The sequence below is a fragment of the Syngnathus acus genome, chromosome 11 (genome assembly GCF_901709675.1).
Source record: "Syngnathus acus chromosome 11, fSynAcu1.2, whole genome shotgun sequence".
NCBI classification, from domain to species: Eukaryota; Metazoa; Chordata; class Actinopteri; order Syngnathiformes; family Syngnathidae; genus Syngnathus; species Syngnathus acus.
The window spans coordinates 7,780,756-7,793,720 of record NC_051096.1 but is presented as its reverse complement, the minus strand read 5'-3'; the positions used below and the strand labels follow the sequence as shown (position 1 = coordinate 7,793,720).

General features: G+C 45.1%; 1 protein-coding gene across 1 annotated transcript in view; it reads left to right on the top strand.

Annotated features, from left to right (window-relative positions):
- LOC119129875 (CUB and sushi domain-containing protein 3-like) overlaps positions 1-12,965 on the top strand; it is a 140,824-nt gene that overhangs the window by 28,118 nt on the left and 99,741 nt on the right. Inside the window, 1 exon segment of the mRNA XM_037263228.1 lies at positions 3,191-3,413. Within this exon segment, the coding sequence (XP_037119123.1) occupies positions 3,191-3,413 (223 nt within the window).

Genomic DNA, 12,965 nt, shown 5'->3' with positions numbered 1-12,965 from the left:
CTGAATCTCAATTTCAACTTTCCTGTGTCAATCTACTTTTTTACCACAATCCTATTTCGTGTACTGTTCTCTTGTTTTATCCCCTCCCTTGTTTTTTTTTTACCTTGCCCCTCATTTTTATTCACATCTACTCCCCCCTGGCCCCTCACTAGTGACTGACAGGCCTAGAAACTGATTTTCAGCCCAGTGTGTTCCCTCTGTCTCACACTCTCTAGGCATTCCCCTTATTTAGCCCCCACCACTCCAGGGTATAGTCTCGACCACCACCCGTTTGACGGGAGGCGTCTAATTCTAGGTTTGACAAGCCCCGAGGGACGTTTCAAATGTGTTTGGTTCCCTGTTGGTGATGCCTCTTTTTTTTTTTTTTCCCTCTTAGTTTGACCTTTGACTGTCTGTCTTACTTTTCTTCTGTCTGAGAAAAATCTCAAAAAAGGGAGCTTTGCATCCATCCAGGGGCGCAGCTAGAATTGTTTTTCAATGGGATGGCCAGGGTGACCTTAATATTTTTCTAACCCCCCTCTGTAACCAAGAAGTTGATCAACATGATCATCCACAGTCACGGTGCTAACTCAGAAACTGGCCCAGGGTGGCCCTGGCCACCACGTAGCTCCGCCCCTGCATCCGTAAACACCCAACTAATTCAACCACTGTACTTTACTCTGATCTTATCCCCGATAGGTTGATGTTACCGGTGCGACGTGTCAGGATTGGTCAGGTGCTCCACTGGCCGAAATATATTTATTAATCAGAAATTAGAAAGTGTGAGATCTGACCAAATAGCCCCTTCAAAGAGGCGGACAAACAGGAGCAAGATGACGTGAACGGATTGGACATGGACAATGGGCAGCGCTGTTACCCCTGGTTGAGCAAAAGATTGCTTTCATCACCAAATGAGCGTATTGATCACAGGATACCTCCCTCTCCCCTGTGGAAAATGACAAGCCCGATAATTGGTTTTCCTGCATTGTGACAGGCTTAAGATATTCTCTTCGTCTTGCTGTAAAGTTACCAAGACAACTGAAAAGCAAAGAGCTCCACATTTTTGAGAGCATAGCCAAATTATCAAACGGTCTTAACGTTTAAGTCTGAAACAAAATGTATCGAAATATTTCTGGACTGATGAAAACAAAACACATATATAAGATTTCAAGTTGCATGTTATTTTTGTCCAATATCGATGGAAATGTCGCAGTTGGATTCTTCTTCCTGTTCATGAATGAGAGAATTGATGGTCGTGAGGAAACAAAAAAGTCCAATTCCATTTCTCTGTGATCAAGTGGCATCTAAGACTGTAGTCGAGCATAATGGAAGTGGTGGAAATATACCTCCTTACTTGCTGCCTGTGCCAGCTCACCTGCTGTTTCACTTTCCACTCCAATCTCAAGGCGACCGACACTGGCAGTGGCTTGCTAGGGCGTGAAGTGTCTTTTGAAGATTTTAATATTTTAATACTAACAAAACGTCTTTCTCCAAGTCAGGGCTCTTCAAGTGTACATGTTTACTCGTCACTATCTGAGCTATTCCAGAAGACTTTCTGACTATGGAGAAGTCATTAAATCCTCTCCATTCACCAGCAAGATTTCTGTCGTTAAGCAGCTTTTTTTTTCTTCTTGCTGAGTGGGCATGCTCTTTTCCAGCAAAGCCTTCCCATTCTTCATTAGCCCGCTTGCTTTCTTAACACCGCCGTGCTTACCCAATTTCTTCCCGAGTCTTTGACAGTTTGCCAATTAGTGTCTGCGTAAATCCTGCATAGAAAACTAGTTTGGCCGTTATCTCTTTGACCATCGGGAAACGTCACTTAACTCCACCCAAAAAACATTTTACGGCTCCTTTAGTGAACACTGCATCGTATCTTATCGTCTACTTAAAAGCTGTGCTGATCTCAAATCATCTTCAGATATCTATTTGTCACGACAGTGTTTAATTTCTTAGACAAAGCCATCAGAAACATACAGTAGTTATATAAATATATTTGCATTGTCTTATATATTTGTAAAGGTTTGAATTCCAATTGACAAACATAAACGTCCACCGCCCGATGTTTTCTTTTGTTTGTTTTTGCGGGTGTTAGCCATCGTGCGATGTGATCGAGGGCTCGAAAACAAGGTCGATTGAGGTTAGCGATGGCAAAATGAAGAAACGACGCCATGAGTGATGGGTGCAAGCGGTTGAGGACGCCTGGGAATGATTATACACTCTGGCCGGTTATTTGTAGCTGTGCTTGTGCGTCTTTTATTTTGGTTTGTGCTGTTTGTGTGTTTGTGTTGAGGAGGGCTGTCAGTTTCGGTCTGGCAGTCAGCATAATTAGAAATCTCTTTTACCGCTGTGTACTCTTCATTTTCCCACTCTCTCTCTCTCTCTCTCGCTCTCTCTCTCTCTCTCTCTCTCGTTCTCTTTCCATCTTGCATCTTCCCTACCTCCCCCACATCTTGCCGCCACCCACATCTCCTGGCTCTGAGTGATGACTTTTAAATCATCTTCCTTTTTTTTTTTCCTCTTCTCTCTATCATGGTGACTAACGTCAGGGAGCGGTGAATGGGAGAAAAAAAACAAAACACTCCTTTTCTCTGTTTGCTCTGCAGTTCGTTTGTCCCCTTTTCACCCGCCGATCCGATTTAATGACTCCACTTCATCTCAGACCAAGACATCCTCTAATCTATTAAGTTCAGATGAAGCCCTGATGGACTTGTCAGCGAATCTGCCCGAGTGTTACGTTAAACACAGCCAGGGGGAAGAGGGGGGCAAAGATAGTCTGCTGCTGCTGTTGTCCACGTTTGGATTTTATTAGGGCAAGAGCACAAGTCGGCAGAAAGAACATCCATTTTTATTTTTGGAAATGACTGAATGGTGACCAGTATTTGCAAATGCGTGTATTCTGACTACAATGTAGCGCTCCACAACATTTTCCTCTGGCGGTAGTGCCACCATAAAAATGAGAAAATATTAACCTCTGGGTTAATATCTTCGGGGGAAATATTAACCTCAGGGGCCTTTTCCCAATGTTTACGTATTGTTCAGCCTAGTGAGATAAAACACCTCTCTGAGAAACAAAATGTGCATCTGAGTCAATGGAAGCAAGGAAACTTTTTTGCACGTTTATCTAAACCCAAAATCTCGTCTGTTTCCATTCTTAGCATCGTCAATTAAGCGGCAGGAAACTAAAAGTGTTTTTTTCTGGTCTCTCTTGCAGGTTTTATCTACACTTGCGGCGGCACCCTCAAGGGGCGAAACGGCAGCGTGGAGTCACCGGGGTTCCCCTACGGCTACCCTAACGGGGCCAACTGCACTTGGGTCGTTATCGGGGAAGAAGGCAGTCGCATCCAGCTCATCTTCTTATCCTTTGCGATCGAAGAGGAGTACGACTTTTTGTCATTGTACGATGGCCACCCGCATCCGGCCAATTTCAGGACCAGGTAGGCCAAACGTCATTTAGAGTTGACATTTTGTGCGCGTGTGTGTCTTTGTATGTTGTCGTCAACAAATAGCTCAAAACTCTGCCTGATTCATTCAAAAGCAAAAGCTGACACACAGCGAACGTAAGTGGAGCGGCTCGGCCTCGCAAAAGAACGCAGATGCCAGCATTGCATCTGTTATGTTCCGCAAAGTTCATTGGCAGGTTACGCCAACGTTAAAAACCACAAATGTATATCAGATCTGAATCCAGGAAAAAAATCTGCCAAGGTATGCCAACACCTGTGTCACCTCCCCCAGGCAATAAGGTCCACAGTCATAATGTCAACATGAGTCAGCAGAATCCAAAAAGTCTCCAGGGTTCACGCAAAGGTCTGACTTATTTACTGGGATTAGGCAAGATGAGGGGGAAGCGATTTTAGGTCATCAAAAGATGCAAATGAGTCCTCCTGATAGTTGCTGGAAAGCAGTCCTCTTACCATGGGACGCTTTGGCTGGCATCCCTTAGAAGCCTGACGCAATCAGCATTCTCAAACAAAAACGCCTTTCTTGTTCAAATGCCGTGTGAAGACGCCAAAAAAAGCAACGGTGAACGTGGGATTCGAGTTTGGGATGCCCAGGGAGGAGATAATGCGGGAAAGCTGAAGTAAAAAGACGTCCTGCGTCGACTCGTGACTGCCTCGACAGCTTGCAATTGCGACGGGAAGTCAGTCAGCTCGGAGAGGTTCATGTGTTCGATGTAGCCGCTGTAATCCGTAAACAAACACAGTGCGGCTCTGCCTCTGACTCACAGACGTCATGGCTTGTAATAAGCCCTTGGCAGTACATCGAGCTGGCGTCCAAATGCCATCTGTGTCGTTATTGCGCAATAATTGGGACTGTTGGAAAGAAGTTGCTCGTTTCACTTGTCGGTTCCAAAATATAAGCAGTTTGAATTTTCTCATTGAATGAATGGAATTTTAAATATCAGGTGTCTCTAAATATTCAAAGAGTGAAAAAAATAAGGTATCGATGATGTCACGGTGGACATATTTATTAGACGAGCCAAACTTAGGTTTGTACATATTTCAAAGACACGCTCAAGTTAATCAGCACTGCATCTATTTATGAGTTAACGACTTCAATGGCAACAATTTGTTCTAATTACAAGTTTTCATAATTAATTAAAGGGCACCTCGCTTGTGCCGCATGTTCCGTAGAGCAGTTCCAAGTTGGCCTGCTGACAGCCGCTGGTGTTGTGCACAAAAAAAAAAAAAAAAAAGTTTGGCCCGCAGCATGGCAACATTTAGCCACTTTGGATGAGAAACGCTGATTGAAGGACGAGGCGACTCAGCCTTGTTATGTTTATGTGCTCGTTTTTATTTTGAGTGTGTGCGCGCGCAAGTTGGCAAAGTTACAGCGGGTTAGCGATGCGTGTATTCATGCAACTCCGGGAAAAGTTGCTCATTGTATACCGAGCCTCTCGTGGGATTGACAGACGGGCCGACGCTTCCTCTCAGGTTTCATGCTAATTCAACCTGACGTGTTTGCATCAAGTTCCCGCATTTTTTTTTTCTTCTTGTGCCCCCTTTCGTCATTCCCTCAATTCAGTTCCGCATCTGATGTCTTCCCGGTTATTATTCGATGTGACTGGTTACGTTTATGCGCGTATGCATGCTTTAAAGGCTGGCCGTATTTAGTTTTGCACCAGAACAAACTCAATACGTTCAAGGCTCTTCTCGGGGCCCTCGATGCAAAGTGGGTTGGGGGGGTGGGGTGCGTCGGGGCGTCTGATTGGCTTCGATCCGCCGCGTCTCAGGCTGGAATCTTTGCAAATGTGTTTACAGCGTCTGGTATACGAATGTCGTACACACGCAGCGAGCGTATTGCAAAGTCAATAAAGCGGGCTTTTCAGCGGCTGCTGAAATGAAGGAGGCAAACAATATTCGGAAATGTAATCTCGAAATAGAAAGATGAGGAAAGAAAAATCATTCAAACAGTGAATGACGTCTTTTACAAAGAAAGCATATTTATTTGTTTAGTTAGTGAAGTTGGTTGCTGATAATGTGTGGAAAGTCAACTTCTTTGCAAAACAGTTCATCATTTACTGTCGTCAGCAACCCCCCAAAATGTCTGCTAGTTAAATAATTCACCCTGAGATTTGACTGCGGGAAGCATTTTGTGTGTGGGTTTTTGAAAGCGTCAGTTCATTATTGCCGCCGTTCGATGTTCTGCGAATGCAATATGATGCTATGCTAGCAATGAGGAGTACAACTGAGGTCAGATGAGGCGGGGAAAAAAACAATCGCAAGAAGTTAGAAGCCCTTAGAAAAGCAATCAATGCGAGGGTATATGTGCCGGAGTGTCGGGCATCCGTCTTTAGGCGGGTCAGCCGGGTGAACGCCAAGGTTACTTGGGGCTAAAGATGAGCTTGTTGGAGAGGGCCAAGAGGTTGCTGCACTCGCTCGCTAAGTGAAGATGTCGTGATGCGTGTCTCCAATTGCATTGCGCTGGTTGTGACTCCGTATAGGGGATTTAAAAAAAGCAATAGAAAGTTATTGTGTTTGAGGTGAAGAAGGTGAGCAGAGTTTAGGCTGCTTGTCTCGTGTGATTTATTCAGGGTATTTTCACTCAATGGCCTCTTAATGGGAATATAATGTTTGCTGTTTATTTTGATTTCAAGCGTCCGCAGAGAATTTCACCTTAACTAACGTCATCACGCTCACTTTGTCTTTAAACACGGAGTCTCTTGTCATATTTTGCACATTAATATAGCTTCAGCACCATTTGTATGATCTGTCACCATCCAAAGCGGTCTTTGGCCGTTCCACTTCTGACCTGCTTTGTTGTGTGTAATCTTCTGCAATGCCCCCTTTTACACTCAATAAGTCACTCTTATATTTTCTCCTGAGGGGGACACGCGGGGGTCACACAACACACAACACAGGACAATGTAGCCAAAAAAAAACATTCAAAGGGATAAACACAGGAAACACTAGAATATAAATACAAAGGTCATGAAAACACTTTTGATGCTGGCGCAATATATTTTAGCGGGGATGCCATTGAGTGTGTATGTAGCTGTACACTAAATGTGTGTGTGTGTGTGTGTGTGTGTGTGTGGAGTTCCAATGGAGGTGTGTTTACCCCTGAGGTTGTCATATTTCATCTCCTGCCGCATCAGTTCTGCCCTGTAGGAGGGTAAGAGGTGTGTTTGTGTGTGTGTGTGTGTGTTTGTTTTGTTGTGCAGCTCTTTTGTGTTTGTGAATAACGTTGCCTATAGGCTACAAAGATGGAAGCGATAATAGGCTGCCTTATTTTTTTTAATGTTTTATATTTTTTTATCTATGGGTAATTTAACTCGACCCCTTGTTGCCTCTACCTTGACGATTATGTGCTTAAATATGCCACCAATAGAAGTTGCACTGGCGGAGCTAGGATTTTTTTTTCTTAGGGGCATCTTACCCCCCCTCCAAATTTCCCTAAGATTAATTGTATGCTTCTTCAAAAAAATCTGGGAAAAATTGGAAAATCATCTGGCATATTTCAGGGGGGCCTGTGCCCACTGTGGCCCCCCTTTAGCTCAAGCCTGAGCAAGTTGTAAAAAGAGAATAATGCTGGAGTAACCAGCATACATTTAATAGCAGTAAGTGGATTTTCAGACTATTACAAGGTGAACTAAGGACATTTGGCTTCTCTATCAGCATTTCAGTTGATGTGTTGTAATTGATGTGTAGGAAGATGCAGCTGACTATTTTTAAGGGGGAGGTGGGGGGGGGGGGGGGGGCAGGCTTTCACGGGAAGTTTGGAAGCTTCTAACAGCCATTTAGGAAATGACTTTTTACATTTTCTTTGAGCAGGCAGCTTCTTGTCACTGGATTTGCTGTAAAAATGAGTAACAGTATTAGTGCATGTCGGGCTTTTGGTTTGGTGTCCGTTATCTAGCATCATCCAGTCTGTCTCTGTCTGTACCTGTAATGGACTCCTTCATCTCTCTTCTCAAATATTACTTCAGTAACCGCGTCTGTGTCGACTCATTTTGTCAACGTCATTTACTCGCCGCCGATAACCGGGCTCTCGTTCCGTTCAGCCGCAGATTACAATTGTAATCTCAAAAGAACACTGCGCCATTCGGTCAAAGAGTGAAAAATACAGCCAGCGTTGTGTCATTGTCCTTCTTTTTGCCATTTATTAAAAATGGACTCCTGGCTCGTATCGGCTGGTTCTCGCACTTTGCCCGAATCAATCTTGACTTTTACAATGGGAAGAATCATACGAGTACCCCAAATGAGTTTAGATAGATTTCATGAGCAAAAAGGCTGACTTTGATGGCATGTTGAAAAAGACCAAATGTAAATCTAGTTAAGTTTTAAGATTTTCACGTCTGTTAAACGTCAGGTTTTTGTGCGACTCTTTTTCCTGACAAGTGTGAAGTGTTTTGATTGTTCAAACATAAAATCCAACAAAAAGTCTAAAATTAGGAATTATGTATCTCTAATAAAAGCGCATAATGTTCCTGGCTGGTGAATCATGAATGGCAGATCTTAAGAGTTTTTGGCAGTGCTCACGGAAAGACAAAGATAAGTACCCGCTGCTCCACTTTTCATAAATATGGATCGGCGCCTTTACATAATGGCGCAGGGACCGAGCAAACACTTGTTGGGCGACTCGTCGTACGAGTTCAACGTCTCTGTCGTAATGACGTCGGACTATCTTTGCGACAAGATCCCGGCGGTTTTGTCGACTTAAGCGGGGGTTGTTTTGAACGGAGGGCCACCGAGAGCCAGCCAGCCAATATGTCTTGGATGACTTTCCCCCGTCTGGTAAATACACTCAGCAGTGTGTCTTTTTGTGCGCCGCATTTTTGGTGTGTGCGGAGCGGTCCAGTAATCCCAGCGGCTAAACTGGTAATCCCCTCAAGCTTCCCATTAGCCTCTTGACGCTCACAACCTCCTTGCGGGTGGTCACCCAGGTGTCAGGCGTGCTCTTTCCCTTGGGAGGGATCACTTTGATGAGCCACAGAGCTGGCCTCTACCCCCCCCTCTTTACCGGGGGGATGAGAGCGGATGTTTGGCAAGCCTTCTGACAATTGCAGCCTGGAATCGGAGCAAGCGACAAGGGCCAAAAGACCAAAAATGAGAAAACCGAGAATGGCGCTCAGTTTAAAGGCCGGAGAAGATGATGCGAGGGAGGGAGGGAGGGAGGGAGTGGGTGGGTGGCCGGGGGTTCTCGTATTAGAAAATGGCAGTGTGGAGGTCATCATTCAATGTCTTTGCAGACGTCACTATATTTTATTTATGAATCGCAGAGTACTCAAAATATGAATCAAAACAAATTGACAGACCTCAAGGCTCTAACGCCATTAGTCATTCTGTTTAAAAAAAAAAGAAATTGCAGGCTTTTGGGGGGGAAAAAATCCACATTTCATTTTATTGGGAGAAGGCATTTTTTTCCTCTCCATTCAGTGTTTGGTTGTGCAGTCTTTTCTTGAGCCTCACGCCCACCTGACTTCCCACAGGATGTTTAGCGGTGAGCTGCGTAGGCAAGGATCGACGCGCCTGTCTCGTTATTGAAAGACAACAGTGCCGACGCCTGAGGTTCTCCTGCATTGATGCCGATGTGGAATTCTTTCCTCGGAGCGTGACTCACAGAAACGGGGTGACTCAATCGTACAGAAGGCTTGCGGGATCCTCTACTGTCCACCATCTGGACTCTTCCATGGTTTTGTTCTTTTCTTTTTGGCTTTGGAGTTTTGGGTTAGCTGGAGGACACATACTACCTTGTAGTTTTGCAGCACCTCAACATTCTGTTTGATATTCCTGCCCGCTTTCTCTTGTTGTCATTGATTTTTTTTTAATCACAACAAATGAGCTCATTCAAATGGGAGTGAAAATGCAATTATTGTAAAAAGGCGTCCGGCTGTGTCCTGCCTTGAGCTTTATGCCCATTTTATCTCAGCGGCACTTAATTGAGTCGTCTGACTTTCATTCTTGCTTATTTTTGTGACCATTTTGTATATGGGGGTTTCCAACAAGGACAGATAAACACCATCGGAAATTGAAAACAGAAGTGAAGTTGAATCAGTTCAACGATGGATTTTTGCTGTTAGCAAAAATATCGCTTACATTTGGCAACTTCTTCTTTTCTAATGCCGTGCGACGATGCCACTAAATCCTAGAAAAGCCCAAGCTCCCTAATGCCGCCCTCATTAGCAAGGAGAAGTTTTTAGTAAAGCATTGCTCTTAAAGCATCGTTAATCGTTCAGGTGTGCGCACATATTTACGAGACCGGCCGTGTTTAAAGATTTTGTGTCGGCGGCCTAATGACGTTGAAACGTTGCCACGGCAGGGGCGACCGATGGAGCGGACGTTCGGTCGGTCGGTCGGGGGAAAAAAAGCAGAACGGGAACAATGCGTGTTACTCTCTGCTCCGGTGCTTCGCTCCATTATCCTCGCAGACACAAATACAAGAATTCAATTAAAAAGAGCGTGTAGTGACCTTAACACATGGACACGGTCCTTTTGTTGACGTATCAATTAATCACCGTCTGTCACTTGACCATTATAGACTATGTTTCCTCACTGGACCGTGGCCTACTTTTGCCGTTGGTGTGTGTGCGCTTTGTAATGACCATTGTTATCCCCAAACTCTTAAAATGTTAGCGCCACACTAATAAGTCTGTTCGAGTGTATGAGTGTGTGTGTGTGTGCGTGTATTACGATTAGTATGCAGCAGCGGTTGCCAGCCTGGTGTTTTTAAACATTAAAACGAGATGACAAAATGTGGCCCGAATGCCTTGGCTAAAACAGAGCACACTCTGCCTCAATAATACAAAATAATTTAGCAAGCACTAAAAATATGGAACAGCGGAAAGTAGCGTTAATGTTGTTTTTATGCGTTGATGGGATCAGGCGACCTAATGGCACATGTACAGGCAAATCAGGGCAGGGTTATTATTTATTATTTCTCTTCAGTTGTGCCAGGAGTGCTCTGGCGGAGCGAGGGTGAGGGATACAAGGACACTGACCCCCTCCCCCCCCCCAAATATGCTCCCCACGGCTCGGTACCAGATCATCCAAAAACACGGCAGGTGTGCCTTGGCGTTGACGGGAAAGCACTTTTGCCAACAATATGGCCTCATCCGGTGCTGCGATGATAGCGGGATCCATAACATCTGTTCCCAGTCCCCCAGTAGGCATGCGATAGGGGGCAGATATCACGCTAGGGTTGAGACCAAAACCCATCACTCGCGTAATCATCCCATCATTCAGTGACCCCTGGAAAGCTTTGCGCTTGTGGAACAGGAGCACGGCCATGCCTTTTATTCCTTTTACTTCGCCACCTGTATGTCCGAGCACGCTGCGAATGTCACTGCTTTTATTTAATGGTCGTATTAATGGCGTGTTTGGCAAACAGCAAGCCCCGGCCGGGGAGCACCTTTGACTGGCAAGACTTTAGTAGAAATACAGAATACTTGTCACCTTGCAACAAGCATTTTTCTGCTACCAACATTGTTCCCACTAGTTTGGGTTAAAGAAGGCCAATGGGGAATATCTTGCTTGTCCGAATCCGTTGCCATCATCATTAATGTTCTGTGGTTCCCGTCCCTCCATGTCGCTGTTCTTTTCCACCTTATCTGAACCTGACTCTACCTTTTTTGGGACCTTGGTAGAGGCTGGAAAGCACAAAGTAACTGAATTTAATTAGTTACGACCACTGCCAAATGTGTTATGTGTTGAAAAAGCACAACAGCAAGTGTTCCGTTGTGGCCGTATGTGGCGGGAGTTGCGGCGTGACCATTCATCACGCTGAACCTTGTAAAAGCGTCCACTCGGATTTGCGCCACGCCGCCGCCTGAAACCGGACTTGGAAGGACATCCTAAGTAAAAGTGATTCATGATGCCAAGTCGGGGAATATATACGGCCAGCTTCCCGATGAAGCTATCTGCCATTTCCAAGGTCGATGTTTACATTTCCATGCAGTATTTTAGATTAGAATGCTGTCCGGAACTTAGATTTACTGTTTGCTTTTAAGACATCGTCTGACTTGTCACTTGATCCGTATGGATGTGTGTCTATGTCATGTTCGGCGATGTGTAAAGGGGCCTTTGGGCGTGCGTACTTGTGTGTTGATGTGTTTTCTGCAGGCAAAACAGCATCACATGATAGACATGCAAAGTCATTGGTGGCGGAGTGCTTGACTTGAATTTTTTCTCGGCTAACTTTTGGTCAATTTCCTACCCAATTGTCATGTGTTCAACTTTGTGACCTCCCACGTGTGCTGGGCGCACGCGTTTAATCCCCGGCCGGCCATCATATTTCTTCTTTGGCTGGCTCTCTCAGCAGCGCATCTAATCTCCGCTTCCCCCCGTTATCGCTCTAACGACTGTACCTTTAAGTCGCTGTCAGGCCTGACACCTTCCCTTTGAATGCCAGTGGAGGCATGCAATCTGTCTCTGCCTATCTGACCAACACAGGTGTGTGTGTGCGTGCGTGTGTGCACCAGCATGCATGTCCGTTTGTGTTAGTTCCTTTTCCTGATGTGGGTGCGCATGTGTGTGTCCCTTTCACCGCGTGTGCCGATGTGTGTACTCTTTCCCAATGCCCGTCAAGTGTAATAGTAAGTGATGGGATAGCCAGAAGCCTAAACAAGCTTTAGTTTGGGGAGTGCGGTGGGGAGGGGGGTCAGCAGTCGCTATCTATCCAACTGTCTAAAAGAGAGAGAGAGGAAAAGAGAGGGTGCGGGAAGACAGAGAGGTACACAACATTTATTATTAAAGAGTGCAGGGCTGTTGTTTACGGATGTTGTTGAAAATACCGCCAGGAAAATCAAGTTTGCTCAAGGAGGCATGTCACAACGCTCCCAGATGAGGGGGGGGGGGGGGTGAGCGGGGCAGGCAGGAGGGGACCTGTTGATATTGAAGCTCCGCAGTCATTTTATTTCAGCACGGCATAAGGGCAAATGTATAAAAGTCAGCGGCGGTGTCGTGGGTGCACGGAGAGCGCCATTTTCCATGTGGACTCCATCAAATCCATCCGTGTGTTGCTTTTTTTCTAGCATGTGTAAAGCGTGTCGCAGCAGGTGACATTTTGCAGAAATACTCATTGCAAGGGAGACTAAATGGAAAAAAGGCCTACCCACCTGTCTTGTTTGCTGTTACTTGAAGTGGGAGAACAGTTTTCACAAGATGGCTGCCAAAAGCTTGCCTGATATCATTTGAAGTTGAACAGTTATGCTCCGTCCGTGTAGCTTTTCTTTTTTTTAATTGACTATTTATAGAAATGTGTTCTATCAATCTATCATAACGTCCAACCTCAGCATCTAAATGCAAATTTTAAAATGAAGAGGCATTGTTTTTTTTTTGGATCGTGGTTTTTTTATTTTATTTTTTTTTTAAAGATGCATAGAAAATGCATTTCCTGACAAGAAAAGGCTGCCTTGGTGTTTAGCTTGCATCACGACTTGTCAGTCTGAGTCACAGCGTGTTCCCCTCTGAACCTCTGGGGCTGACAGCGAGGTTAATCTGCTATTCAACCCCCCACGTCAGAGTGCCTCGCTTCCTGTGGGGGGTGGG